The 27,500-nt window shown below is 45.8% G+C and overlaps 1 protein-coding gene across 1 annotated transcript in view; it reads left to right on the forward strand.

Annotated features, from left to right (window-relative positions):
• Nucleotides 1–14,133: 14,133 nt before the first annotated feature.
• LOC139419360 (dorsal-ventral patterning tolloid-like protein 1) overlaps nt 14,134–27,500 on the forward strand; it is a 79,794-nt gene continuing 66,427 nt past the window's right edge. Inside the window, exons 1-3 of the mRNA XM_071169299.1 lie at nt 14,134–14,149; nt 14,274–14,432; nt 15,976–16,047. Of these exons, the coding sequence (XP_071025400.1) occupies nt 14,134–14,149; nt 14,274–14,432; nt 15,976–16,047 (247 nt within the window). The remainder of the gene's footprint in view (nt 14,150–14,273; nt 14,433–15,975; nt 16,048–27,500) is intronic.

The raw sequence follows: 27,500 nt of genomic DNA on the forward strand, positions 1-27,500 counted from the left end.
CACAGTCTATAGGCCGTTCTCTATCACAGCTCACAGTCTATAGGCTGTTCTCTATCACAGCTCACAGTCTATAGGCTGTTCTCTATCACAGCTCACAGTCTATAGGTCGTTCTCTATCACAGCTCACAGTCTATAGGCTGTTCTCTATCACAGTCTATAGGCTGTTCTCTATCACAGCTCACAGTCTATAGGCTGTTCTCTATCACAGCTCACAGTCTATAGGCTGTTCTCTATCACAGTCTATAGGCTGTTCTCTATCACAGTCTATAGGCCGTTCTCTATCACAGTCTATAGGCTGTTCTCTATCACAGCTTGAATGACTAATTTTACAGGCAGCAAGTGAAATTGATCAACAAACAATATCAAGATGAAAAAAATTCAAGATATTTTTTTAAAAATTAGAAGTCAAAAAGCAAAAGTTCCAGCTGAACAAAGCTTCTGTAAGAAACGAGTCTGTTTCCATCGCCTACTTATAACGTTACAAGGTTTAGCAAACAGAGAAGTTTCACAATGCAAAACCCCTGAATAATGGGTAGGGTTGCGTGCTCTACACCTGAGGCCCTTGATGATTTATAACCTCGTGGCACAGCCAGCTAGATGTCACTGGTGTGTTGGCACACGCAGACATACACCTCTTTCGGGGCACAGCCCCACAACAGAGAGGAATCTGCTACTGAAAAAATATTTGGCTCCTATCATCCCTCCTCATAGCACGCGAGCTCACGCAATGGTTGGGCAATGGGGAGGGGGGGATTTTTATGGTGCATCTAGGCCCTCGTTAGCGATCGTACAAAAGACTCATAGAAACCTACAGCCATGCTACGCTAATCAGTTAACCGTCTTTATCACCCAAATGTTCTGTGTGAGAGATCGGAGAGATCGGAGAGAGCGAGAGAGAGAGAGAGAGAGTGGGAGAGGGGGAGAGAGAGATATCTATCTCTATTAGGGAGCGAGAGAGAGAGAGGGGGGGGCAGAGAGAGAGAGAGAGAGAGAGAATAGGGGGGAGAGAGAGAGGAGGAGATAGAGTAGGGTGAGAGAGAGAGAGGATGGGGGAGAGAGAGAGAGAGGAAGGAGAGAGAGAGAAAGGAGAGAGAGAGAGAGAGAGAGAGAGAGAGAGAGAGAGAGAGAGAGGAAGGGGAGTAAGGGACCTGCCAAAGGCTTAAACATCACCTCATATCAGACCATCTTAAGACAAGCGTGGAGGCTGTGTGTGTGTGTGTGTGTGTGTGTGTGTGTGTGTGTGTGTGTGTGTGTGTGTGTGTGTGTGTGTGTGTGTGTGTGTGTGTGTGTGTGTGTGTGTGTGTGTGTGTGTGTGTGTGTGTGTGTGTGTGTGTTAGAACAGTAAAGGAGTAATCTGGGTCAGTAATGGACTCTGCTGATGTAGGAGAACAATGGGGAGTGTAGAGAGTCCATGATGGTGGTGATGATGGTGATGGTGATGAATGATGATGGTGGTGATGATGGTGATGATGGTGATGATGGTGATGGTGGTGATGATGGTGATGGTGATGATGGTGATGGTGAAGGTGGTGATGGTGAAGGTGGTGATGGTGATGATGGTGATGATGGTGGTGGTGATGATGGTGATGATGGTGATGGTGATGGTGGTGATGATGATGATGGTGATGATGATGATGGTGATGATGATGATGGTGGTGATGGTGAAGGTGGTGATGATGGTGATGATGGTGATGGTGATGGTGATGATGGTGATGATGGTGATGGTGAAGGTGGTGATGTTGATGATGTTGATGGTGATGATGGTGGCGATGGGAATGGCGGTGATGATGATGATGATGATGATGGTGAAGGTGATGATAGTGATGATGGTGATGATGATGGTGATGATGGTGATGATGATGGTGATGATGATGGTGATGATGATGGTGATGATGGTGGTGATGATGGTGATGTGATGGTGGTGATGATGATGGTGATGATGATGGTGGTGATGATGGTGATGATGATGGTGATGATGATGGTGATGATGGTGGTGATGATGGTGATGATGGTGATGTGATGGTGATGGTGGTGATGGTGATGGTTATAAAAACTAAGCCTTGCCTGTGCCGGTTTACTGTTGTGGGTTTACTGTTGTGGGTTTACTGTTGTGGGTTTACTGTTGTGGGTTTACTGATGTGGGTTTTATGCTGTTGTGGGTTTACTGTTGTGGGTTTACTGTTGTGGGTTTTATGCTGTTGTGGGTTTACTGTTGTGGGTTTTATGCTGTTGTGGGTTTACTGTTGTGGGTTTACTGTTGTGGGTTTTATGCTGTTGTGGGTTTACTGTTGTGGGTTTTATGCTGTTGTGGGTTTACTGTTGTGGGTTTTATGCTGTTGTGGGTTTACTGTTGTGGGTTTACTGTTGTGGGTTTTATGCTGTTGTGGGTTTACTGTTGTGGGTTTTATGCTGTTGTGGGTTTACTGTTGTGGGTTTTATGCTGTTGTGGGTTTACTGTTGTGGGTTTACTGTTGTGGGTTTTATGCTGTTGTGGGTTTACTGTTGTGGGTTTTATGCTGTTGTGGGTTTACTGTTGTGGGTTTACTGTTGTGGGTTTACTGTTGTGGGTTTACTGTTGTGGGTTTACTGTTGTGGGTTTTATGCTGTTGTGGGTTTTATGCTGTTGTGGGTTTACTGTTGTGGGTTTTATGCTGTTGTGGGTTTACTGTTGTGGGTTTACTGTTGTGGGTTTACTGTTGTGGGTTTACTGTTGTGGGTTTACTGTTGTGGGTTTTATGCTGTTGTGGGTTTACTGTTGTGGGTTGACTGTTGTGGGTTGACTGTTGTTGGTTTACTGTTGTGGGTTTTATGCTGTTGTGGGTTTACTGTTGTGGGTTGACTGTTGTGGGTTGACTGTTGTTGGTTTACTGTTGTGGGTTTTATGCTGTTGTGGGTTTTATGCTGTTGTGGGTTTTATGCTGTTGTGGGTTTACTGTTGTGGGTTTACTGTTGTGGGTTTTATGCTGTTGTGGGTTTACTGTTGTGGGTTTTATGCTGTTGTGGGTTTACTGTTGTGGGTTTTATGCTGTTGTGGGTTTACTGTTGTGGGTTTTATGCTGTTGTGGGTTTACTGTTGTGGGTTTACTGTTGTGGGTTTACTGTTGTGGGTTTTATGCTGTTGTGGGTTTTATGCTGTTGTGGGTTTACTGTTGTGGGTTTTATGCTGTTGTGGGTTTACTGTTGTGGGTTTACTGTTGTGGGTTTACTGTTGTGGGTTTTATGCTGTTGTGGGTTTTATGCTGTTGTGGGTTTACTGTTGTGGGTTTTATGCTGTTGTGGGTTGACTGTTGTGGGTTTACTGTTGTGGGTTTTATGCTGTTGTGGGTTTACTGTTGTGGGTTTACTGTTGTGGGTTTACTGTTGTGGGTTTTATGCTGTTGTGGGTTTTATGCTGTTGTGGGTTTACTGTTGTGGGTTTACTGTTGTGGGTTTACTGTTGTGGGTTTACTGTTGTGGGTTTACTGTTGTGGGTTGACTGTTGTGGGTTTACTGTTGTGGGTTTACTGTTGTGGGTTGACTGTTGTGGGTTTACTGTTGTGGGTTGACTGTTGTGGGTTGACTGTTGTGGGTTTACTGTTGTGGGTTGACTGTTGTGGGTTTACTGTTGTGGGTTTACTGTTGTGGGTTTACTGTTGTGGGTTGACTGTTGTGGGTTGACTGTTTACAACCATTCAGATTAATTGTCAGATCCAACAGCAGATCACTTTGTTTCCTAGAACTAGCATCTCTGTTTTGTCCCAGTTAAATGTAAAACATTTGTCTGAGAGACACAGGCTTCCAGGGACGGCAATCTTCACCATGTTTCATCGTCTTCATACCAGTGAAAGTTGACATTATGTTTTCGAATGACATCCCCTTGAGGTAAAATATATAGTGAAAACAATAGTTGTCCTTAAACGGAACCTTGAGGAACACCAAAACGAATTTGGGTTTCCAAAACACTCCAAAAGAATATGGTGATCGATGGTATCAAAAGCAGCACTAAGGTCTAGGAGCACGAGGACATATGCAGAGCCTTGGTCTGATGCCATTAAAAGGTAATTTACCACCTTCACAAGTGCAGTCTCAGATATATATATATAGATATAGTATTAAAAACCTTGAGTGTCTCCCTTGATCCTAGGTCCTGGCAGTGTTGTGCAGACTCAGGACAACTGAGCTTTGGAGAAATATACAGATTTAAAGAGGAGTCCGTAATTTGCTTTCTAATCATCATTTTGTCAAATAAGTTTTTTTTAACCTTTATTTAGGCAAGTCAGTTAAGAACAAATTATTATTTTCAATGACAGCCTAGGAACAGTGTTCAGGGGCAGAACGACAGATTTGTACCCTCTCAGGGGTTTGAACTTGCAACCTTCTGGTTACTATCCCAAAGCTCTAACCACTAGGCTACCCTGCCACCCCTAAAGTATACCCACAAGTTAATGAATTCATCACTGCTGAAGTGAAAGCCATCCTCTCTCTTCCTGCTTTTTAGTTAGCTTTGCGACAGTATCAAAAATCAATTTTGGATTGAATTTATTCTCCTCAATACGGTACTGTCTTTCCAAGCTAGTCGGAAGACTTCCAGTTTGGTGGAGCAGCAGTGAGGGCTCTTCGATACGGTACTGTCTTTCCAAGCTAGTCGGAAGACTTCCAGTTTGGTGTGGCGCCATTTCTGTTCCAATGTTCTGGAAGCTTCAGAGCTCGGATATTTTCTGTATACCAGGGAGCTAGTTTCTTAGGACAAATGTTTTTTGTTTTTAGGAGTGCGACTGCATCTAGGGCATTACGCAAGTTTAAATTGAGTTCCTCAGTTAGGTGGTTAACTGATGTTTGTACTCTGACGTCCTTGGGTAGGTGGAGGGAGTCTGGAAGGGCATCTAGGAATCTTTGGGTTGTCCGAGAATTTATAGCACGACTTTTGATGCTCCCTGGTTGGGGTCTGAGCAGATTATTTGTTGCGATTGCAAACGTCATAAAAGGGTGGTCCGATAGTCCACGATTATGAGGAAAAAACATTAAGATCCACAATATTTATTCCATGGGACAAAACTAGGTCCAGAGTATGACTGTGGCAGTGAGTAGGTCCGGAGACATGTTGGACAAAACCCACTGAGTCGATGATGGCTCCGAAAGCCTTTTGGAGTGGGTCTGTGGACTTTTCCATGTGAATATTAAAGTCACCAAAGATTAGAATATTATCCGCCATGACTACAAGGTCCGATAGGAATTCAGGGAACTCAGTGAGGAACGCTGTATATGGCCCAGGAGGCCTGCAAACAGTAGCTATAAAAAGTGATTGAGTAGGATGCATAAATTTCAAAAGACGAAAACACAGTTATTATTAATTATTTTTTTATTGAAATTTGCTAACACCTCCGCCTTTACGGGATGCGCAGCCAGGAGGAGAGGCCTCATTTAACATAGTAAATTCATCAGGCTTAAGCCATGTTTCAGTCAGGCCAATCACATCAAGATTATGATCAGTGATTAGTTCATTGACTACAACTGCCTTGGAAATGAGGGATCTAACATTAAGTAGCCCTATTTTGAGATGTGAGGTATCATGATCTCTTTCAATAATGACAGGAATGGAGGAGGTCTTTATCCTAGTGAGATTGCTAAGGCGAACACCGCCATGTTTAGTTTTGCCCAACCTAGGTCGAGGCACAGACACGGTCTCAATGGTGATAGCTGAGCTGACTACACTGACTGTGCTAGTGGCAGACTCCACTATGCTGGCAGGCTGGATAACAGCCTGCAGCCTGGCCTGCACCCTATTTCATTGTGGAGCGAGGGGAGTTAGAGCCCTGTCTATATTAATAAGATGAGAGCACCCCTCCAGCTAGGATGGAGTCCGTCACTCCTCAGCAGGTCAGGCTTGGTCCTGTTTGTGGGTGAGTCCCAAAAAGAGGGCCAATTATCTACAAATTCTATCTTTTTGAGGGGCAGAAAACAGTTTTCAACCAGCGATTTAGTTGTGAGACTCTGCTGTAGAACTCATCACTCCTCACTCCTAACTGGCAGGGGGCCAGAGACAATTAGTCAATGCCGACACATCTTTCTAGCTGATTTACACGCTGAAGCTATGTTGCACTTGGTGATCTCTGACTGTTTCATTCTAACATCATTGGTGCCGATGTGGATAACAATATCCCTATACTCTCTACACTCGCCAGTTTTAGCTTTAGCCAGCACCATCTTCAGATTAGCCTTAACGTCGGTAGCCCTGGTAAACAGTGTATGATCGCTGGATGATTCGTTTTAAGTCTAATACTGCGGGTAAATGGAGTCACCAATGACTAGGGTTTTCAATTTGTCAGAGCTAATGGACATGATGGGGATGATAGTAATGATGGGAATGATGGGGATGATGATGGAGATGATGGGGATGATGGAGATGATGGAGATGATGGGGATGATGGGGATGATGGGGATGATGGAGATGATGGAGATGATGGGGATGATGATGGAGATGATGGGGATGAGGATGATGATGGTGATTATGGTGATTATGGTAATGATGGGGATGATGATGACGATGCTGATGGTGGTGATGGGAATTATGGTGATGATGGTAATGATGGGGATGATGGTGAAGGTAATGATGGGGATGATAGGAATGATTGGGATGATGATGGGGATGAGGATGATGATGGTGAAGATGGTGATGATGATGGTGATGATGGTGCTTGTGGGATGATGAGTATGATGGGGCTGATGGAGATGTTGGAGACGATAGAAATGATGGGGATGATGGAGATAATAATGATGATGGTGGGGATGATTGAGATGATGATGGGGATGATGGTGGGGATGATGGGGATGATGATGGGAATGACGGTGGGGATGATGATGGGGATGACGGTGGGGATGATGATGGGGATGACCGTGGGTATGATGGTGGGGATGATGGGTGTGATAGTGGGGATGATAATGGGTATGATGGTGGGGTGATGGGTATGATGGTGGGGATGATCGTGGGGATGATGGGTATGATGGTGGGAATGATGGGGATGATAATGGGATGATGGGGATGATAGGTATGATGGTGGGGATGATGGCGATGATGGAGATGATAGTGATTACGGGGATGATGGGGATGATGGAGATGATGGGGATGATGTATTTGATGATGGTAATGATGGGGATGATGGTGATGATGGGGATGTGGATGATGATGATGATGATGATTATTATGGTGATTATGGTGGGGATGATGGCTATGATGGGGATGATAGAAATGATGGGGATGATGATGATGAGGATTATGGTAATGATGATGGTGATGTGATGATGGGGATTATGGGTATGATGAGGATGTTGATGGTAATTTTGGTGCTTTTTGGATGATGGGATGATGGTGCTTATGGTGGGGATGACGGGGATGATGAGGTTGATAGAGTTGATGGGGATGATGGGGATGATGAATGGTATGATGTCTGGGATGGTAATGGGAATGACGGTGGGGATGATGATGGGGATGACATTGGGGATGATGATGGGGTTGACGGTGGGTATGATGGAGGGGGTGATGGGTATGATGGAGGGGATGATAATGGGTATGATGGGTATGATGTTGGGGATAATGATGGGTATGATGGAGGGGATGATAATGGGTATGATGGTGGGGATGATGGAGATGATGGAGATGATGGGGATGATGGAGAGGATGATAATGGGTATGATGTTGGGGATAATAATGGGTATGATGGTGGGGATGATGGAGGTGATGGGGATGATGGAGATGATGGGGATGATGGAGGGGGTGATGGGGATGACAGTGGGTATGATGGTGGGGATGATGGGTACGATGGTGGGGATGATGGGGATGATAATGGGTATGATGGTGGGGATGATGGGTATGATGGGATGATGGTGATGATTTGTATTATGGGTATAATGAGGATGATGATGGTAATGATGGTGCTTGTGGGATGATGGGGATGATAGTGCTTATGGTGGGGATGATGGGGATGATGAGGTTGATGGATATGATGTGGATGATGAATGGTATGATGATGGGGATGATGATGGTAATTATGGGGGATGGGGATGATGGTGATTATGACGGGGATGATGGAGATGATGGGGATGATGGAGATGATGGGGATGAGGATGATGATGGTGATTATGGTGATTATGGTAATGATGGGGATGATGATGACGATGCTGATGGTGGTGATGGGAATGATGGTGATGATGGTAATGATGGGGATGATGATGAAGGTAATGATGGGGATGATATGAATGATGGGGATGATGATGGGGATGAGGATGATGATGGTGAAGATGGTGATGATGATGGTGCTTGTGGGATGATGAGAATGATGGGGCTGATGGAGATGTTGGAGACGATAGAAATGATGGGGATGATGGAGATAATAGTGATTATGTTGATGATGGTGGGGATGATTGAGATGATGATGGGGATGATGTTGGGGATGGGATTGATGGAGAGGATGGTGGGGATGACGGGGATGATGAGGTTGATGGGGATGATGGTGGGGATGATGATGGGAATGAAGGTGGGGATGATGGGGATGACGGTGGGGATGATGATGGGGATGACCGTGGGTATGATGGTGGGAATGATGGGTGTGATGATGGGGATGATGGCGATGATGGGGATGATAGGAATGATGGAGATGATGGAGATGATGGAGATGATAGTGATTACGGGGATGATGGGGATGATTGAGATGATGGGGATGATGTATTTGATGATGGTAATGATGGGGATGATGGTGATGATGGGGATGTGGATGAGGATGATGATGATGATTATGGTGATTATGGTGGGGATGATGGCTATGATGGGGATGATGATGGGGATGAGGATGATGTTGAGGATTATGGTAATGATGATGGTGATGTGATGATGGGGATTATGGGTATGATGGGGATTATGGGTATGATGAGGATGTTGATCGTAATTTTGGTGCTTTTTGGATGATGGTGGGGATGACGGGGATGATGGTGCTTATGGTGGGGATGACGGGGATGATGAGGTTGATAGAGTTGATGGGGATGATGGGGATGATGAATGGTATGATGTCTGGGATGATAATGGGAATGACGGTGGGTATGATGATGGGGATGACGGTGGGTATGATGATGGGGTGATGGGTATGATGGAGGGGATGATAATGGGTATGATGGAGGGGGTGATGGGTATGATGGAGGGGATGATAATGGGTATGATGGAGGGGGTGATGGGTATGATGGAGATGATGGGTATGATGATGGGGATAATGATGGGTATGATGGAGGGGATGATAATGGGTATGATGGAGGGGGTGATGGGTATGATGGAGATGATGGGTATGATGATGGGGATAATGATGGGTATGATGGTGGGGATAATAATGGGTATGATGGTGGGGATGATGGAGATGATGGGGATGATGGAGGTGATGGAGATGATGGGGATGATGGAGGGGATGATAATGGGTATGATGGTGGGGATGATGGAGATGATGGAGATGATGGGGATGATGGAGATGATGGGGATGATGGAGGGGATGATAATGGGTATGATGGTGGGGATGATGGAGATGATGGAGATGATGGAGATGATGGGGATGATGGAGGGGATGATAATGGGTATGATGTTGGGGATAATAATGGGTATGATGGTGGGGATGATGGAGATGATGGGGATGATGGAGATGATGGGTATGATGTTGGGTATGATGGAGGGGATGATGGGGATGATGGAGGGGGTGATGGGGATGACGGTGGGGATGACAGTGGGGATGACAGTGGGGATGATGGTGGGGATGATGGGTACGATTGTGGGGATGCTGGGGATGATAATGGGTATGATGGTGGGGATGATGGGTATGATGGGATGATGGGGATGATTGGTATTATGGGTATAATGAGGATGATGATGGTAATGATGGTGCTTGTGGGATGATGGGGATGATGGTGCTTATGGTGGGGATGATGGGGATGATGAGGTTGATGGAGATGATGGAGAGGATGTGGATGATGGGGATGATGAATGGTATGATGGAGGGGATGACGGGGATGATGAGGTTGATGGAGATGATGTGGATGATGAATGGTATGATGATGGGGATGATGATGGTAATTATGGGGGATGGGGATGAGGGGTTTGATGATGGGGATGATGATGATGATGATGATGATGGTGATTATGACGGGGATGATAGGGATGCTGATGGTATTGATGGGTATGATGGTGTGATGGGGAAGATGGGATGATGGTATTGATGGGATGATGTTGGTAATGATGGAGATGATGTATGAGGGTATGATGGGATGATGGTCATTATGGAGATGATGGTAATGATGATGGTGATTTGGATGATGGGGATGAATGGAATGATGAGGATTATGATGTGGATGATGATGATGGGAGGATGTTGGTAATGATGGAGATGATGGGATGATGGTCATTATGGAGATGATGGGTATGATGGTAATGATGTGATGATGTTGGTAATGATGGAGATGATGGGATGATGGTCATTATGGAGATGATGGGTATGATGGTAATGATGTGATGATGTTGGTAATGATGGAGATGATGGGATGATGTTCATTATGGAGATGATGGGTATGATGGTAATGATGTGATGATGTTGGTAATGATGGAGATGATGGGATGATGGTCATTATGGAGATGATGGGTATGATGGTAATGATGTGATGATGTTGGTAATGATGGAGATGATGGGATGATGGTCATTATGGAGATGATGGGTATGATGGTAATGATGTGATGATGTTGGTAATGATGGAGATGATGGGATGATGGTCATTATGGAGATGATGGGTATGATGGTAATGATGTGATGATGTTGGTAATGATGGAGATGATGGGATGATGGTCATTATGGAGATGATGGGTATGATGGTATGATGTGATGATGGTCATTATGGAGATGATGGTATGAGGGTATGATGTGATGATGGTCATTATGGAGATGATGGTATGATGGTAATGATGTGATGATGTTGGTAATGATGGAGATGATGGGATGATGGTCATTATGGAGATGATGGTATGATGGTATGATGGGATGATGGTTATTATGGAGATGATGGTATGAGGGTATGATGGAGATGATGGTTATTATGGAGATGATGGTATGATGGTATGATGTGATGATGGTTATTATGGAGATGATGGTATGATGTGATGATGGTCATTATGGAGATGATGGTATGATGGTATGATGTGATGATGGTTATTATGGAGATGATGGTATGATGTGATGATGGTCATTATGGAGATGATGGTATGATGGTATGATGTGATGATGGTCATTATGGAGATGATGGTATGATGTGATGATGGTCATTATGGAGATGATGGTAATGATGGTATGATGTGATGATGGTAATGATGGTATGATGTGATGATGGTCATTATGGAGATGATGGTATGATGGTATGATGTGATGATGGTCATTATGGAGATGATGGTATGATGTGATGAGGGGATGATGGTCATTATGGAGATGATGGTATGAGGGTATGATGGAGATGATGGTCATTATGGAGATGATGGTATGATGGTATGATGTGATGATGGTTATTATGGAGATGATGGTATGATGTGATGATGGTCATTATGGAGATGATGTAATGATGGTATGATGTGATGATGGTCATTATGGAGATGATGGTATGATGGTCATTATGGAGATGATGGTCATTATGGAGATGATGGTATGATGATATGATGTGATGATGGTCATTATGGAGATGATGGTATGATGTGATGATGGTCATTATGGAGATGATGTAATGATGGTATGATGTGATGATGGTCATTATGGAGATGATGGTATGAGGGTATGATGGAGATGATGGTCATTATGGAGATGATGGTATGAGGGTATGATGGGATGATGGTCATTATGGAGATGATGGTATGAGGGTATGATGGGATGATGGTCATTATGGAGATGATGGTATGATGGTATGATGTGATGATGGTTATTATGGAGATGATGGTATGAGTGTATGATGGAGATGATGGTTATTATGGAGATGATGGTATGAGGGTATGATGGAGATGATGGTTATTATGGAGATGATGGTATGATGAGATGATGGTCATTATGGAGATGATGGTATGAGGATATGATGTGATGATGGTCATTATGGAGATGATGGTATGAGGATATGATGTGATGATGGTCATTATGGAGATGATGTATGATGGTATGATGTGATGATGGTTATTATGTAGATGATGGTAATGATATGATGTGATGATGGTCATTATGGAGATGATGGTATGATGGTAATGATATGATGTGATGATGGTCATTATGGAGATGATGGTATGAGGGTATGATGGTATGATGGTCATTATGGAGATGATGGTATGATGATATGATGTGATGATGGTCATTATGGAGATGATGTTATGAGGGTATGATGGGATGATGGTCATTATGAAGATGATGGTCATTATGGAGATGATGATATGATGGTAATGATATGATGTGATGATAGTCATTATGGAGATGATGGTATGATGGTATGATGGGATGATGGTCATTATGGATATGATGTTGGGTATGATGGAGATGATGGTTATTATGGAGATGATGGTATGATGGAGATGATGTTATGAGGGTATGATGGAGATGATGGTCATTATGGAGATGATGGTATGATGGAGATGATGTTATGAGGGTATGATGGGATGATGGTCATTATGGAGATGATGGTATGATGGTATGATGGGATGATGGTCATTATGGAGATGATGTTATGAGGGTATGATGGAGATGATGGTTATTATGGAGATGACGGTATGAGGGTATGATGGGATGATGGTCATTTCTGAGATGATGTTATGATGGTAATGATGGAGATGATGGGATGATGGTCATTATGGAAATGATGTTGGGTATGATGGTAATGATGTGATGATGGGGATGATGGTAATGATATGATGTGATGATGGTCATTATGGAGATGATGTTATGAGGGTATGATGGGATGATGGTCATTATGGAGATGATGGTATGATGTGATGATGGAGATGATGGTCATTATGGAGATGATGTTATGAGGGTATGATGGAGATGATGGTTATTATGGAGATGATGGTATGAGGGTATGATGGGATGATGGTCATTTCTGAGATGATGTTATGATGGTAATGATGGAGATGATGGGATGATGGTCATTATGGAAATGATGTTGGGTATGATGGTAATGATGTGATGATGGGGATGATGGTATGATGGTAATGATATGATGTGATGATGGTCATTATGGAGATGATGGTATGATGGTAATGATATGATGTGATGATGGTCATTATGGAGATGATGGTATGAGGGTATGATGTGATGATGGTCATTATGGAGATGATGGTATGAGGGTATGATGGGATGATGGTCATTTCTGAGATGATGTTATGATGGTAATGATGGAGATGATGGGATGATGGTCATTATGGAAATGATGTTGGGTATGATGGTAATGATGTGATGATGGGGATGATGGTATGATGGTAATGATATGATGTGATGATGGTCATTATGGAGATGATGGTATGATGGTAATGATATGATGTGATGATGGTCATTATGGAGATGATGGTATGAGGGTATGATGTGATGATGGTCATTATGGAGATGATGGTATGAGGGTATGATGTGATGATGGTTATTATGTAGATGATGTTATGAGGGTATGATGGGATGATGGTCATTATGGAGATGATGGTATGAGGGTATGATGGGATGATGGTCATTTCTGAGATGATGTTATGATGGTAATGATGGAGATGATGGGATGATGGTCATTATATAGATGATGTTATGAGGGTATGATGGGATGATGGTCATTATGTAGATGATGTTATGAGGGTATGATGGGATGATGGTCATTATGGAGATGATGGTAATGATATGATGTGATGATGGTCATTATGGAGATGATGGTAATGATATGATGTGATGATGGTCATTATGGAGATGATGGTATGAGGGTATGATGTGATGATGGTCATTATGTAGATGATGTTATGAGGGTATGATGGGATGATGGTCATTATGGAGATGATGGTATGAGGGTATGATGGGATGATGGTCATTTCTGAGATGATGTTATGATGGTAATGATGGAGATGATGGGATGATGGTCATTATGGAAATGATGTTGGGTATGATGGTAATGATGTGATGATGGGGATGATGGTAATGATGGGATGTTGGGGGTGATGATGTAATGATGAAGGTGCTGATGGGTATGATGGTGATGGTGATGATGAAGATTTTTCTTTTCAGTTGCGTTTTGGGGAGACATTGCGTTGGACGAGGAGGATCTGCGGATGTTTCAGATCGACAGGACAATAGACGTGACACAACACACACACACTCCCTCACACACTCACACACACTCTCACACACACACTCACACACACTCCAGACAAGGACAAACGACTGGTGAGTCTTTTTGTCTGTCTGCCTCCTTCCCTGTCTGTCTGTCTGCCTCCTTCCCTGTCTGTCTGTCTGTCTGTCTGTCTGTCTGTCTGTCTGTCTGTCTGTCTGTCTGTCTGTCTGTAGCCTTGTCTGTCTGAGGGAGGGATAAGAGGAGAGGGAAGGAGAGAGGGAGGGAGGGATGAGAGGAGAGGGAAGGATGAGAGGAGAGGGAAGGAGAGAGGGAGGGAAGGATGAGAGGAGAGGGAAGGAGAGAGGGAGGGAAGGATGAGAGGAGAGGGAAGGAGAGAGGGAGGGAGAGGAGAGGAGAGGGAAGGAGAGAGGGAGGGAGAGATGAGAGGAGAGGGAAGGAGAGAGGGAGGGAGGGATGAGAGGAGAGGGAAGGAGAGAGGGAGTGAGGGATGAGAGGAGAGGGAAGGAGAGATGGAGGGAGGGATGAGAGGAGAGGGAAGGAGAGAGGGAGGGAGGGATGAGAGGAGAGGGAAGGAGAGAGGGAGGGAGAGATGAGAGGAGAGGGAAGGAGAGAGGGAGGGAGAGGAGAGGAGGAGAGGGAAGGAGAGAGGGAGGGAGGGATGAGAGGAGAGGAAAGGAGAGATGGAGGGAGGGATGAGAGGAGAGGGAAGGAGAGAGGGAGGGAGGGATGAGAGGAGAGGGAATCAACCAAATGCCTTCAATACATCTGTCAATCAACACCATGCCCCTCCCCCTCACACAGTCATATAATACACACAGTCATATAATACACACAGTCATATAATGCACACAGTCATATAATACACACAGTCATATAATACACACAGTCATATAATACACACAGTCATATAATACACACAGTCATATAATACACACAGTCCTATAATACACACAGTCATATAATACACACAGCCATATAATACACACAGTCATATAATACACACAGTCATATAATACACACAGTCATATAATACACACAGTCACTTTATTTAATTTCCAGATTGGAAACATTTGTTGTGGTATTATTATTTTTACTATTTCAATGAGGGAATGAATTCTGAATCTGAATCTGAATTCAGTGTATTGTTAGTTGTTCAGGATAGAGGTCTGTAGTATCTAAAGTACTTTAGTCGTTTTATCTGTATCTTAACTTTAAATATTTATATTTTTGACAACTTTTACTTTTACTTCACTACTAAAGATTAGATTAGCCGGCGTGAGAGAGAGAGAGAGAGAGAGAGAGAGAGAGAGAGAGAGAGAGACAGAGAGAGAGAGACAGAGAGACAGACAGAGAGAGAGAGAGACAGAGAGAGAGAGAGAGAGAGAGAGAGACAGAGAGAGAGAGAGAGAGAGAGACAGAGAGAGAGAGAGAGACAGGACCCGAGAGAGAGAAAGAGAGAGAGGGTATATAACCGACAACCGGCGTTAGTGGAAAACACTGATTCAGAGAGAGAGCTATGAAATAAATCGAGAAGATATAATCTAATAATCTAATATAATCGTGTGTGTGTGTGTGTGTGTGTGTGTGTGTGTGTGTGTGTGTGTGTGTGTGTGTGTGTGTATCTATGGGGTGTAGAGGAACATATAATCTCCAAGAAGAAGGGATTGTTCCTCCTCCTCCTGGACAAAATACGGAGGTTTGGCTTCGGTACGACACCTGGTTACCAAGGCAACGCACTACACACCTGGTTACCAAGGCAACGGCTACTGTAGCTTCATAGTAAACTAGCATTCAGACCCCTTGACATTTTATTACGTAAAATGGATTAAAATGGATTAAATACATTAAATCCCTCGTCAATAAAGCATAAAGACAAAGTGAAAACAGGTTTTTGGGAAAGTTTAGTTTATTTTTGGCAAATTTAGTAAAATAATAAAAAACACTAATAACTTTTTTACATAAGTATTCAGACCCTATGAGACTCGAAATTGTTCCCATTTGATCATTTATTTATTTAACTAGGCGAGTCAGTTAACCTCTAGCGACGAGCAATCCCGTATCCGGGAGCGTAATCATAGCCTCAAGCTCATTACCATAACGCAACGTTTCATGAAAATCGCAAATGAAATTAAATAAATATATTAAAACACAAGCTTAGCCTTTTGTTAACAACACTGACATCTCAGATTTTCAAAATATGCTTTTCAACCAAAGCTACACAAGCATTTGTGTAAGAGTATTGATAGCTAGCATAGCATTAAGCCTAGCATTCAGCAGGAAACATTTTCACAAAAACAGGAAAAGCATTCAAATAAAATTATTTACCTTTGAAGAACTTCGGATGTTTTCAATGACGAGACTCTTTTCCAAAAATATTATTTGCGTAGACGAAATAGCTCCGTTTTGTTCATCACGTTTGGCTAAGAAAAAGACCGGAAAATGCAGTCACTTACAACGCCAAACTTTTTTCCAAATTAGCTGAACGACAGAACGACCTCGTCAGCTTGGGGATTTGAACTAGTCCACCGCTCTAACCACTAGGCTACCCTGCCGCCCCAAACATGGCCGGTTGTGATTCGAACCTGGGTTTCTGTAGTGATGCCTCTAGCACTGAGACGCAGTGCCTTAGACCGCTGCACCACTAGGGAGCTCTTGAGATGTTTCTACAACTTGATTGGAGTCCACCTGTGGTAAATTAAATTGATTGGACATGATTTGGAAAGGCACACACCTGTCTATATAAGGTCCCACAGTTGACAGTGCATGTCAGAGCAAAAACCAAGTCATGAGGTCGAAGGAAATGTCCGTAGAGCTTCGAGACGGGATTGTGTTGAAGCACAGATCTGGGGAAGGGTACTAAAAAATGAACCACCAAGACTCTTCCTAGAGCTGGCTGCATGGACAAACTGAGCAACCGGAGGAGAAGGGCCTTGGTCAGGGAGATGACCAAGAACCTGATGGTCACTCTGACAGAGCTCCAGAGTTCCTCTGTGGAGACGGGAGAACCTTCCAGAAGGACAACCATCTCTTTTTCAAGAGCGTCCTGGCCGAGACAGGAAGCACCAAGTCATTACACAATTACAGACAGACGACATGAAAAACTACTGGTAATCTAGTAAAAAAAAACAGAGAATTCACAAGAGTATAACAAAACCATAAAACAGCTAATTAAAGACATTGACAGGTCAGGGAATCAGCCTCAAAATCCTTCATCAATGATTTAAAAATGTTGTAAGGCGTTCCAAGACGATGGCGCAGAGGACATAAAAGCCCTTTTACCAAATTCAGTTCGGACATTTGGAACAGTTAGCAGGATAAAGTCCAGTGAACGAAGAGAGACACCACATTTCTGAACAATAAAAATGGCCAAATAAAAAGGTAGTAATCCCAAAATGGCTTTGTAAATAAAAGTATACCAGTGACTGAGCCTACGAGTGACTAGAGAAGGGGTCTATAACAGCCAATCACAGCCAATCACTGATACAGAGAGCAGAGGGGGGGTCTATAACAGCCAATCACAGATACAGAGAGCAGAGGGGGGCCTATAACAGCCAATCACAGATACAGAGAGCAGAGGGGGTCTATAACAGCCAATCACAGATACAGAGAGCAGAGGGGGGTCTATAACAGCCAACACAGATACAGAGAGCAGGGGGGGTCTATAACAGCCAATCACAGATACAGAGAGCAGAGGCGGGGTCTATAACAGCCAATCACAGTTAGAGACCCTTTGAAACCTCAAGAGTCAAAGCAAGAAATTCCAACTGTTTACAAATAGTTTCAGACTTTCCCACACTTACAGGGAATTTAGTCTTTACATATATAGCCACACTTACAGGGAATTTAGTCTTTACATATATAGCCACACTTACAGGGAATTTAGTCTTTACATATATAGCCACACTTACAGGGAATTTAGTCTTTACATATATAGCCACACTTACAGGGAATTTAGTGTTTACATATATAGCCACACTTACAGGGAATTTAGTCTTTACATATATAGCCACACTTACAGGGAATTTAGTCTTTACATATATAGCCACACTTACAGGGAATTTAGTCTTTACATATATAGCCACACTTACAGGGAATTTAGTCTTTACATATATAGCCACACTTACAGGGAATTTAGTCTTTACATATATAGCCACACTTACAGGGAATGTAGTCTTTACATATATAGCCACACTTACAGGGAATCTAGTCTTTACATATATAGCCACACTTACAGGGAATGTAGTCTTTACACAGCCCCACTTACAGGGAATGTAGTCTTTACATATATAGCCACACTTACAGGGAATTTAGTCTTTACACATATAGCCACACTTACAGGGAATTTAGTCTTTACACATATAGCCACACTTACAGGGAATGTAGTCTTTACACATATAGCCACACTTACAGGGAATTTAGTCTTTACATATATAGCCACACTTACAGGGAATGTAGTCTTTACACATATATAGCCACACTTACAGGGAATGTAGTCTTTACACATATAGCCACACTTACAGGGAATGTAGTCTTTACATATATAGCCACACTTACAGGGAATGTAGTCTTTACATATATAGCCACACTTACAGGGAATTTAGTCTTTACATATATAGCCACACTTACAGGGAATTTAGTCTTTACATATTTGTCCACAACCCCACCTTTCTAAACTCGATCAGTGCGATACACATTGTAACCATTTATACAAATCCTTATCAAAAACAGACTTGCTGAGCCAGGTTTCAGAAAACACAATTACATCAGCATCAGTGGATTTAGCCCAAATCCTAAACCTCATCAATGTTTGACAACAGGCTGCGTACGTTTAAATTAAAAATACCAAAACATATCAGGGCCAGGGTTAGGTTGCAGGGGGTTTGGAGACATATCAGGGCCAGGGTTAGGTTGCAGGGGGTTTGGAGACATATCAGGGCCAGGGTTAGGTTGCAGGGGGTTTGGAGACATATCAGGGCCAGGGTTAGGTTGCAGGGGGTTTGGAGACATATCAGGGTCAGGGTTAGGTTGCAGGGGGTTTGGAGACATATCAGGGCCAGGGTTAGGTTGCAGGGGGTTTGGAGACATATCAGGGCCAGGGTTAGGTTGCAGGGGGTTTGGAGACATATCAGGGCCAGGGTTAGGTTGCAGGGGGTTTGGAGACATATCAGGGCCAGGGTTAGGTTGCAGGGGGTTTGGAGACATTGCATATCAGGGCCAGGGTTAGGTTGCAGGGGGTCTGGAGACATTGCATATCAGGGCCAGGGTTAGGTTGCAGGGGGTTTGGAGACATATCAGGGTCAGGGTTAGGTTGCAGGGGGTTTGGAGACATATCAGGGCCAGGGTTAGGTTGCAGGGGGTTTGGAGACATATCAGGGCCAGGGTTAGGTTGCAGGGGGTTTGGAGACATTGCATATCAGGGCCAGGGTTAGGTTGCAGGGGGTCTGGAGACATTGCATATCAGGGCCAGGGTTAGGTTGCAGGGGGTTTGGAGACATATCAGGGTCAGGGTTAGGTTGCAGGGGGTTTGGAGACATTTCAGGGCCAGGGTTAGGTTGCAGGGGGTTTGGAGACATTGCATATCAGGGCCAGGGTTAGGTTGCAGGGGGTTTGGAGACATTGCATATCAGGGCCAGGGTTAGGTTGCAGGGGGTCTGGAGACATTGCATATCAGGGCCATGGTTAGGTTGCAGGAGGTTTGGAGACATATCAGGGCCAGGGTTAGGTTGCAGGGGGTTTGGAGATATTGTATATCAGGGCCAGGGTTAGGTTGCAGGGGGTTTGGAGACATTGCATATCAGGGCCAGGGTTAGGTTGCAGGGGGTCTGGAGATATTGTATATCAGGGTCAGGGTTAGGTTGCAGGGGGTTTGGAGACATTTCAGGGCCAGGGTTAGGTTGCAGGGGGTTTGGAGACATTGTATATCAGGGCCAGGGTTAGGTTGCAGGGGGTTTGGAGACATATCAGGGCCAGGGTTAGGTTGCAGGGGGTTTGGAGATATTGCATATCAGGGCCAGGGTTAGGTTGCAGGGGGTTTGGAGACATTGCATATCAGGGCCAGGGTTAGGTTGCAGGGGGTTGGGAGACATTGCATATCAGGGCCAGGGTTAGGTTGCAGGGGGTTTGGAGACATTTCAGGGCCAGGGTTAGGTTGCAGGGGGTTTGGAGATATTGCATATCAGGGCCAGGGTTAGGTTGCAGGGGGTTTGGAGACATATCAGGGTCAGGGTTAGGTTGCAGGGGGTTTGGAGACATTTCAGGGCCAGGGTTAGGTTGCAGGGGGTTTGGAGACATATCAGGGCCAGGGTTAGGTTGCAGGGGGTCTGGAGACATATCAGGGCCAGGGTTAGGTTGCAGGGGGTCTGGAGACATATCAGGGCCAGGGTTAGGTTGCAGGGGGTTTGGAGACATTGCATATCAGGGCCAGGGTTAGGTTGCAGGGGGTTTGGAGACATTATATATCAGGGCCAGGGTTAGGTTGCAGGGGGTCTGGAGACATTGCATATCAGGGCCAGGGTTAGGTTGCAGGGGGTTTGGAGACATATCAGGGTCAGGGTTAGGTTGCAGGGGGTTTGGAGACATTTCAGGGCCAGGGTTAGGTTGCAGGGGGTTTGGAGACATTGCATATCAGGGCCAGGGTTAGGTTGCAGGGGGTTTGGAGACATTGCATATCAGGGCCAGGGTTAGGTTGCAGGGGGTCTGGAGACATTGCATATCAGGGCCATGGTTAGGTTGCAGGAGGTTTGGAGACATATCAGGGCCAGGGTTAGGTTGCAGGGGGTTTGGAGATATTGTATATCAGGGCCAGGGTTAGGTTGCAGGGGGTTTGGAGACATTGCATATCAGGGCCAGGGTTAGGTTGCAGGGGGTCTGGAGATATTGTATATCAGGGTCAGGGTTAGGTTGCAGGGGGTTTGGAGACATTTCAGGGCCAGGGTTAGGTTGCAGGGGGTTTGGAGACATTGTATATCAGGGCCAGGGTTAGGTTGCAGGGGGTTTGGAGACATATCAGGGCCAGGGTTAGGTTGCAGGGGGTTTGGAGATATTGCATATCAGGGCCAGGGTTAGGTTGCAGGGGGTTTGGAGACATTGCATATCAGGGCCAGGGTTAGGTTGCAGGGGGTTGGGAGACATTGCATATCAGGGCCAGGGTTAGGTTGCAGGGGGTTTGGAGACATTTCAGGGCCAGGGTTAGGTTGCAGGGGGTTTGGAGATATTGCATATCAGGGCCAGGGTTAGGTTGCAGGGGGTTTGGAGACATATCAGGGTCAGGGTTAGGTTGCAGGGGGTTTGGAGACATTTCAGGGCCAGGGTTAGGTTGCAGGGGGTTTGGAGACATATCAGGGCCAGGGTTAGGTTGCAGGGGGTCTGGAGACATATCAGGGCCAGGGTTAGGTTGCAGGGGGTCTGGAGACATATCAGGGCCAGGGTTAGGTTGCAGGGGGTTTGGAGACATTGCATATCAGGGCCAGGGTTAGGTTGCAGGGGGTTTGGAGACATTATATATCAGGGCCAGGGTTAGGTTGCAGGGGGTTTGGAGACATTGCATATCAGGGCCAGGGTTAGGTTGCAGGGGGTGTGGAGATATTGCATATCAGGGCCAGGGTTAGGTTGCAGGGGGTTTGGAGACATATCAGGGTCAGGGTTAGGTTGCAGGGGGTTTGGAGATATTGCATATCAGGGCCAGGGTTAGGTTGCAGGGGGTTTGGAGATATTGCATATCAGGGCCAGGGTTAGGTTGCAGGGGGTTTGGAGACATATCAGGGTCAGGGTTAGGTTGCAGGGGGTTTGGAGACATTTCAGGGCCAGGGTTAGGTTGCAGGGGGTTTGGAGACGTTGTATATCAGGGCCAGGGTAAGGTTGCAGGGGGTTTGGAGACATTGCATATCAGGGTCAGGGTTAGGTAGCAGGGGGTTTGGAGACATTTCAGGGCCAGGGTTAGGTTGCAGGGGGTTTGGAGACATTGTATATCAGGGCCAGGGTTAGGTTGCAGGGGGTTTGGAGACATATCAGGGCCAGGGTTAGGTTGCAGGGGGTTTGGAGACATTGCATATCAGGGCCAGGGTTAGGTTGCAGGGGGTTTGGAGACATTGCATATCAGGGCCAGGGTTAGGTTGCAGGGGGTTTGGAGACATTGCATATCAGGGCCAGGGTTAGGTTGCAGGGGGTTTGGAGACATTGCATATCAGGGCCAGGGTTAGGTTGCAGGGGGTTTGGAGACATTGCATATCAGGGCCAGGGTTAGGTTGCAGGGGGTTTGGAGACATTGCATATCAGGGCCAGGGTTAGGTTGCAGGGGGTTTGGAGACATTTCAGGGCCAGGGTTAGGTTGCAGGGGGTTTGGAGACATATCAGGGCCAGGGTTAGGTTGCAGGGGGTTTGGAGACATTGCATATCAGGGCCAGGGTTAGGTTGCAGGGGGTTTGGAGACATTGCATATCAGGGCCAGGGTTAGGTTGCAGGGGGTTTGGAGACATTGCATATCAGGGCCAGGGTTAGGTAGCAGGGGGTTTGGAGACATTGCATGTCAGGGCCAGGGTTAGGTTGCAGGGGGTTTGGAGACATTGCATATCAGGGCCAGGGTTAGGTTGCAGGGGGTTTGGAGACATTGCATATCAGGGCCACGGTTAGGTTGCAGGGGGTTTGGAGACATTGCATATCAGGGCCAGGGTTAGGTTGCAGGGGGTTTGGAGACATTGCATATCAGGGCCAGGGTTAGGTTGCAGGGGGTTTGGAGACATATCAGGGCCAGGGTTAGGTTGCAGGGGGTTTGGAGACATTGCATATCAGGGCCAGGGTTAGGTTGCAGGGGGTTTGGAGACATTATATATCAGGGCCAGGGTTAGGTTGCAGGGGGTTTGGAGACATTGCATATCAGGGCCAGGGTTAGGTTGCAGGGGGTTTGGAGACATTGCATATCAGGGCCAGGGTTAGGTTGCAGGGGGTTTGGAGACATTGCATATCAGGGTCAGGGTTAGGTTGCAGGGGGTTTGGAGACATTGCATGTCAGGGCCAGGGTTAGGTTGCAGGGGGTTTGGAGACATTTCAGGGCCAGGGTTAGGTTGCAGGGGGTTTGGAGACATTGTATCTCAGGGCCAGGGTTAGGTTGCAGGGGGTTTGGAGACATATCAGGGCCAGGGTTAGGTTGCAGGGGGTTTGGAGACATATCAGGGCCAGGGTTAGGTTGCAGGGGGTTTGGAGACATTGCATATCAGGGCCAGGGTTAGGTTGCAGGGGGTTTGGAGACATTTCAGGGCCAGGGTTAGGTTGCAGGGGGTTTGGAGACATATCAGGGCCAGGGTTAGGTTGCAGGGGGTTTGGAGACATTGCATATCAGGGCCAGGGTTAGGTTGCAGGGGGTTTGGAGACATTGCATATCAGGGCCAGGGTTAGGTTGCAGGGGGTTTGGAGACATTGCATATCAGGGCCAGGGTTAGGTTGCAGGGGGTTTGGAGACATTGCATATCAGGGCCAGGGTTAGGTTGCAGGGGGTTTGGAGACATTGCATATCAGGGCCAGGGTTAGGTTGCAGGGGGTTTGGAGACATTTCAGGGCCAGGGTTAGGTTGCAGGGGGTTTGGAGACATATCAGGGCCAGGGTTAGGTTGCAGGGGGTTTGGAGACATTGCATATCAGGGCCAGGGTTAGGTTGCAGGGGGTTTGGAGACATTGCATATCAGGGCCAGGGTTAGGTTGCAGGGGGTTTGGAGGCATTGCTTATCAGGGCCAGGGTTAGGTTGCAGGGGGTTTGGAGACATTGCATATCAGGGCCAGGGTTAGGTTGCAGGGGGTTTGGAGACATTGCATATCAGGGCCAGGGTTAGGTTGCAGGGGGTTTGGAGACATTGCATATCAGGGCCAGGGTTAGGTTGCAGGTTGTTTGGAGACATTGCATATCAGGGCCAGGGTTAGGTTGCAGGGGGTTTGGAGACATTGCATATCAGGGCCAGGGTTAGGTTGCAGGGGGATTGGAGACATTGCATGTCAGTGCCAGGGTTAGGTTGCAGGGGGTTTGGAGACATTGCATATCAGGGCCAGGGTTAGGTTGCAGGGGGTTTGGAGACATAACAGGGTTAGGTTGCAGGGGGTTTGGAGATATTGCATATCAGGGCCAGGGTTAGGTTGCAGGGGGTTTGGAGACATTGCATATCAGGGTCAGGGATAGGTTGCAGGGGGTTTGGAGACATTGCATATTAGGGCCAGGGTTAGGTTGCAGGGGGTTTGGAGACATATCAGGGCCAGGGTTAGGTTGCAGGGGGTTTGGAGACATTGCATATCAGGGCCAGGGTTAGGTTGCAAGGGGTTTGGAGACATATCAGGGCCAGGGTTAGGTTGCAGGGGGTTTGGAGACATATCAGGGCCAGGGTTAGTTTGCAGGGGGTTTGGAGACATATCAGGGCCAGGGTTAGGTAGCAGGGGGTTTGGAGACATATCAGGGCCAGGGTTAAGTTGCAGGGGGTTTGGAGACATATCAGGGCCAGGGTTAGTTTGCAGGGGGTTTGGAGACATATCAGGGCCAGGGTTAGGTTGCAGGGGGTTTGGAGACATATCAGGGTTAGGTTGCAGGGGGTTTGGAGACATATCAGGGCCAGGGTTAGGTTGCAGGGGGTTTGGAGACATATCAGGGCCAGGGTTAGGTAGCAGGGGGTTTGGAGACATATCAGGGCCAGGGTTAGGTTGCAGGGGGTTTGGAGACATTGCATATCAGGGCCAGGGTTAGGTTGCATGTTACCTGATATCAACAAAAGAAGAATAACTAGGCACCTCTGTTTAATAACATTGCACGGCTTCTCTTTTTTAAGAGACCTACTGCAAGCCAATTATACAAGTGAGTTTCCAGACAATACAAAACAGTCATTTAAAACCATTAGACTTTGGTAGTGACACAAGTTCGTACTGTTCACATCATGCCACAAATGAATCGGCACTTGGACGAGTGGACGGAGTGAAAAAGAGCGAGTTCCCGCAGACAAAATGTTTCATGGATGGGAGAGCACATTGTCAGATGTTCTCACCCAGCGACAATGTTAGTTTTCTCCAGAGTTCAGTAAAGAAATACTACTGAAAATGCTCATTTTCTCTGAGAGATGTAAGAAATAGAGGCCAAGGAAAGGGGAGAGAGGGACAGTGTGTATGTATTAGTCATGTGAGTGTGTGAGTAGATCGGGTGTGGAGGTCGATTGAGAGAACCGGTTGGGGATTGTTGAGCTGCCGCTGACAGCCAGGCGGAGAGGGAGCAGGTTGGACCAGACACTCTGCAGAGGGAAGAGGAGCAGGTTGGACCAGACACTCTGCAGAGGGAAGAGGAGCAGGTTGGACCAGACACTGTGCAGAGGGAAGAGGAGCAGGTTGGACCAGACACTCTGCATAGGGAAGAGGAGCAGGTTGGACCAGACACTGCAGAGGGAAGAGGAGCAGGTTGGACCAGACACTGCAGAGGGAAGAGGAGCAGGTTGGACCAGACACTCTGCAGAGGGAAGAGGAGCAGGTTGGACCAGACACTGCAGAGGGAAGAGGAGCAGGTTGGACCAGACACTCTGCAGAGGGAAGAGGAGCAGGTTGGACCAGACACTCTGCAGAGGGAAGAGGAGCAGGTTGGACCAGACACTCTGCAGAGGGAAGAGGAGCAGGTTGGACCAGACACTCTGCAGAGGGAAGAGGAGCAGGTTGGACCAGACACTCTGCAGAGGGAAGAGGAGCAGGTTGGACCAGACACTCTGCAGAGGGAAGAGGAGCAGGTTGGACCAGACACTCTGCAGAGGGAAGAGGAGCAGGTTGGACCAGACACTCTGCAGAGGGAAGAGGAGCAGGTTGGACCAGACACTCTGCAGAGGGAAGAGGAGCAGGTTGGACCAGACACTCTGCAGAGGGAAGAGGAGCAGGTTGGACCAGACACTCTGCAGAGGGAAGAGGAGAAGGTTGGACCAGACACTCTGCAGAGGGAAGAGGAGCAGGTTGGACCAGACACTCTGCAGAGGGAAATCTGAGGACAGAACCCAGGCCAGCCAGAGAGAGGGTTCCTTTAGTAAACTTCAAGTCAAGAAGTGCAAATAGCGAGATGTTTTTTTTTACAGAGTTGAGGGAGATGGTCCTAGGGCTCAGGTCCTCCGAGAGAGAGAAAGAAAGAGAGAAGGAGATAATTAGAGAGAGCACACTTAAATTCACACAGGACACCGAATAGGACAGGAGAAGTACTCCAGATATAACAAACTGACCCCCCGACACATAAACTACTGCAGCATAAATACTGGAGGCTGAGACAGGAGGGGTCAGGAGACAGTGTGGCCCCATCCGAGGACAGCCCCGGTTTACACTACACAACAATGAAATTGTGGATTTGATCCACCATAAATGAATAGGTTATTAGTAGATTAAAATCTACTAGCCACAGACAAGAGACTTGACATGCTACAACGTCAAGGATAACAAAGTACAGAGACAACGTAGCAGTGGCTTAGGGACAAGTCTCTGAATGTCCTTGATGAAAACCTGCTCCAGAGCTCAGGACCTCAGACTGGGGAAAAGGTTCACCTTCCAACAGGACCCTAAGCACACAGCCAAAACAACGCAGGAGTGGCTTCGGGACAAGTCTCTGAATGTCCTTGAGTGGTCCAGTCAGAGCCCGGACTTGAACCCGATCGAACATCACAGGAGAGACCTGAAAATAGCTGTGCAGCGACGCTCCCCATCCAACCTCACAGAGCTTGAGAAGATCTGCAGAGAAGAATGGGAGAAACTCCCCAAATACAGGTGTGCCAAGCTAGTAGTTTCAAATCCAAGAAGACTCAAGGCTGTTATCGCCTCCAAACGTGCTACTGAGTAAAGGGTCTGAATACTGATGTAAATGTCATATACCCGGGGTTTAATTATTATTACTTTGCAAACATTTCAAAGAAACTGTTTTGCTTTGTCATTATGGGGTATTTTGTATAGATTGATAAAGGAGTAAAAAGTATTTACACAGATGTAGTATTAGTATATATATATTAGATTATTATAGTCTTTACACAGATGTAGTATTAGTATATATATATTAGATTATTATAGTCTTTACACAGATGTAGTATTAATAAATATTATATTATTATAGTCTTTACGCAGATGTAGTATTAGTATATATATATATATATATATATATATATATATATATATATATATATATAT

This window comes from Oncorhynchus clarkii, chromosome 10 (assembly GCF_045791955.1).
Source record: "Oncorhynchus clarkii lewisi isolate Uvic-CL-2024 chromosome 10, UVic_Ocla_1.0, whole genome shotgun sequence".
NCBI classification, from domain to species: domain Eukaryota; kingdom Metazoa; phylum Chordata; class Actinopteri; order Salmoniformes; family Salmonidae; genus Oncorhynchus; species Oncorhynchus clarkii.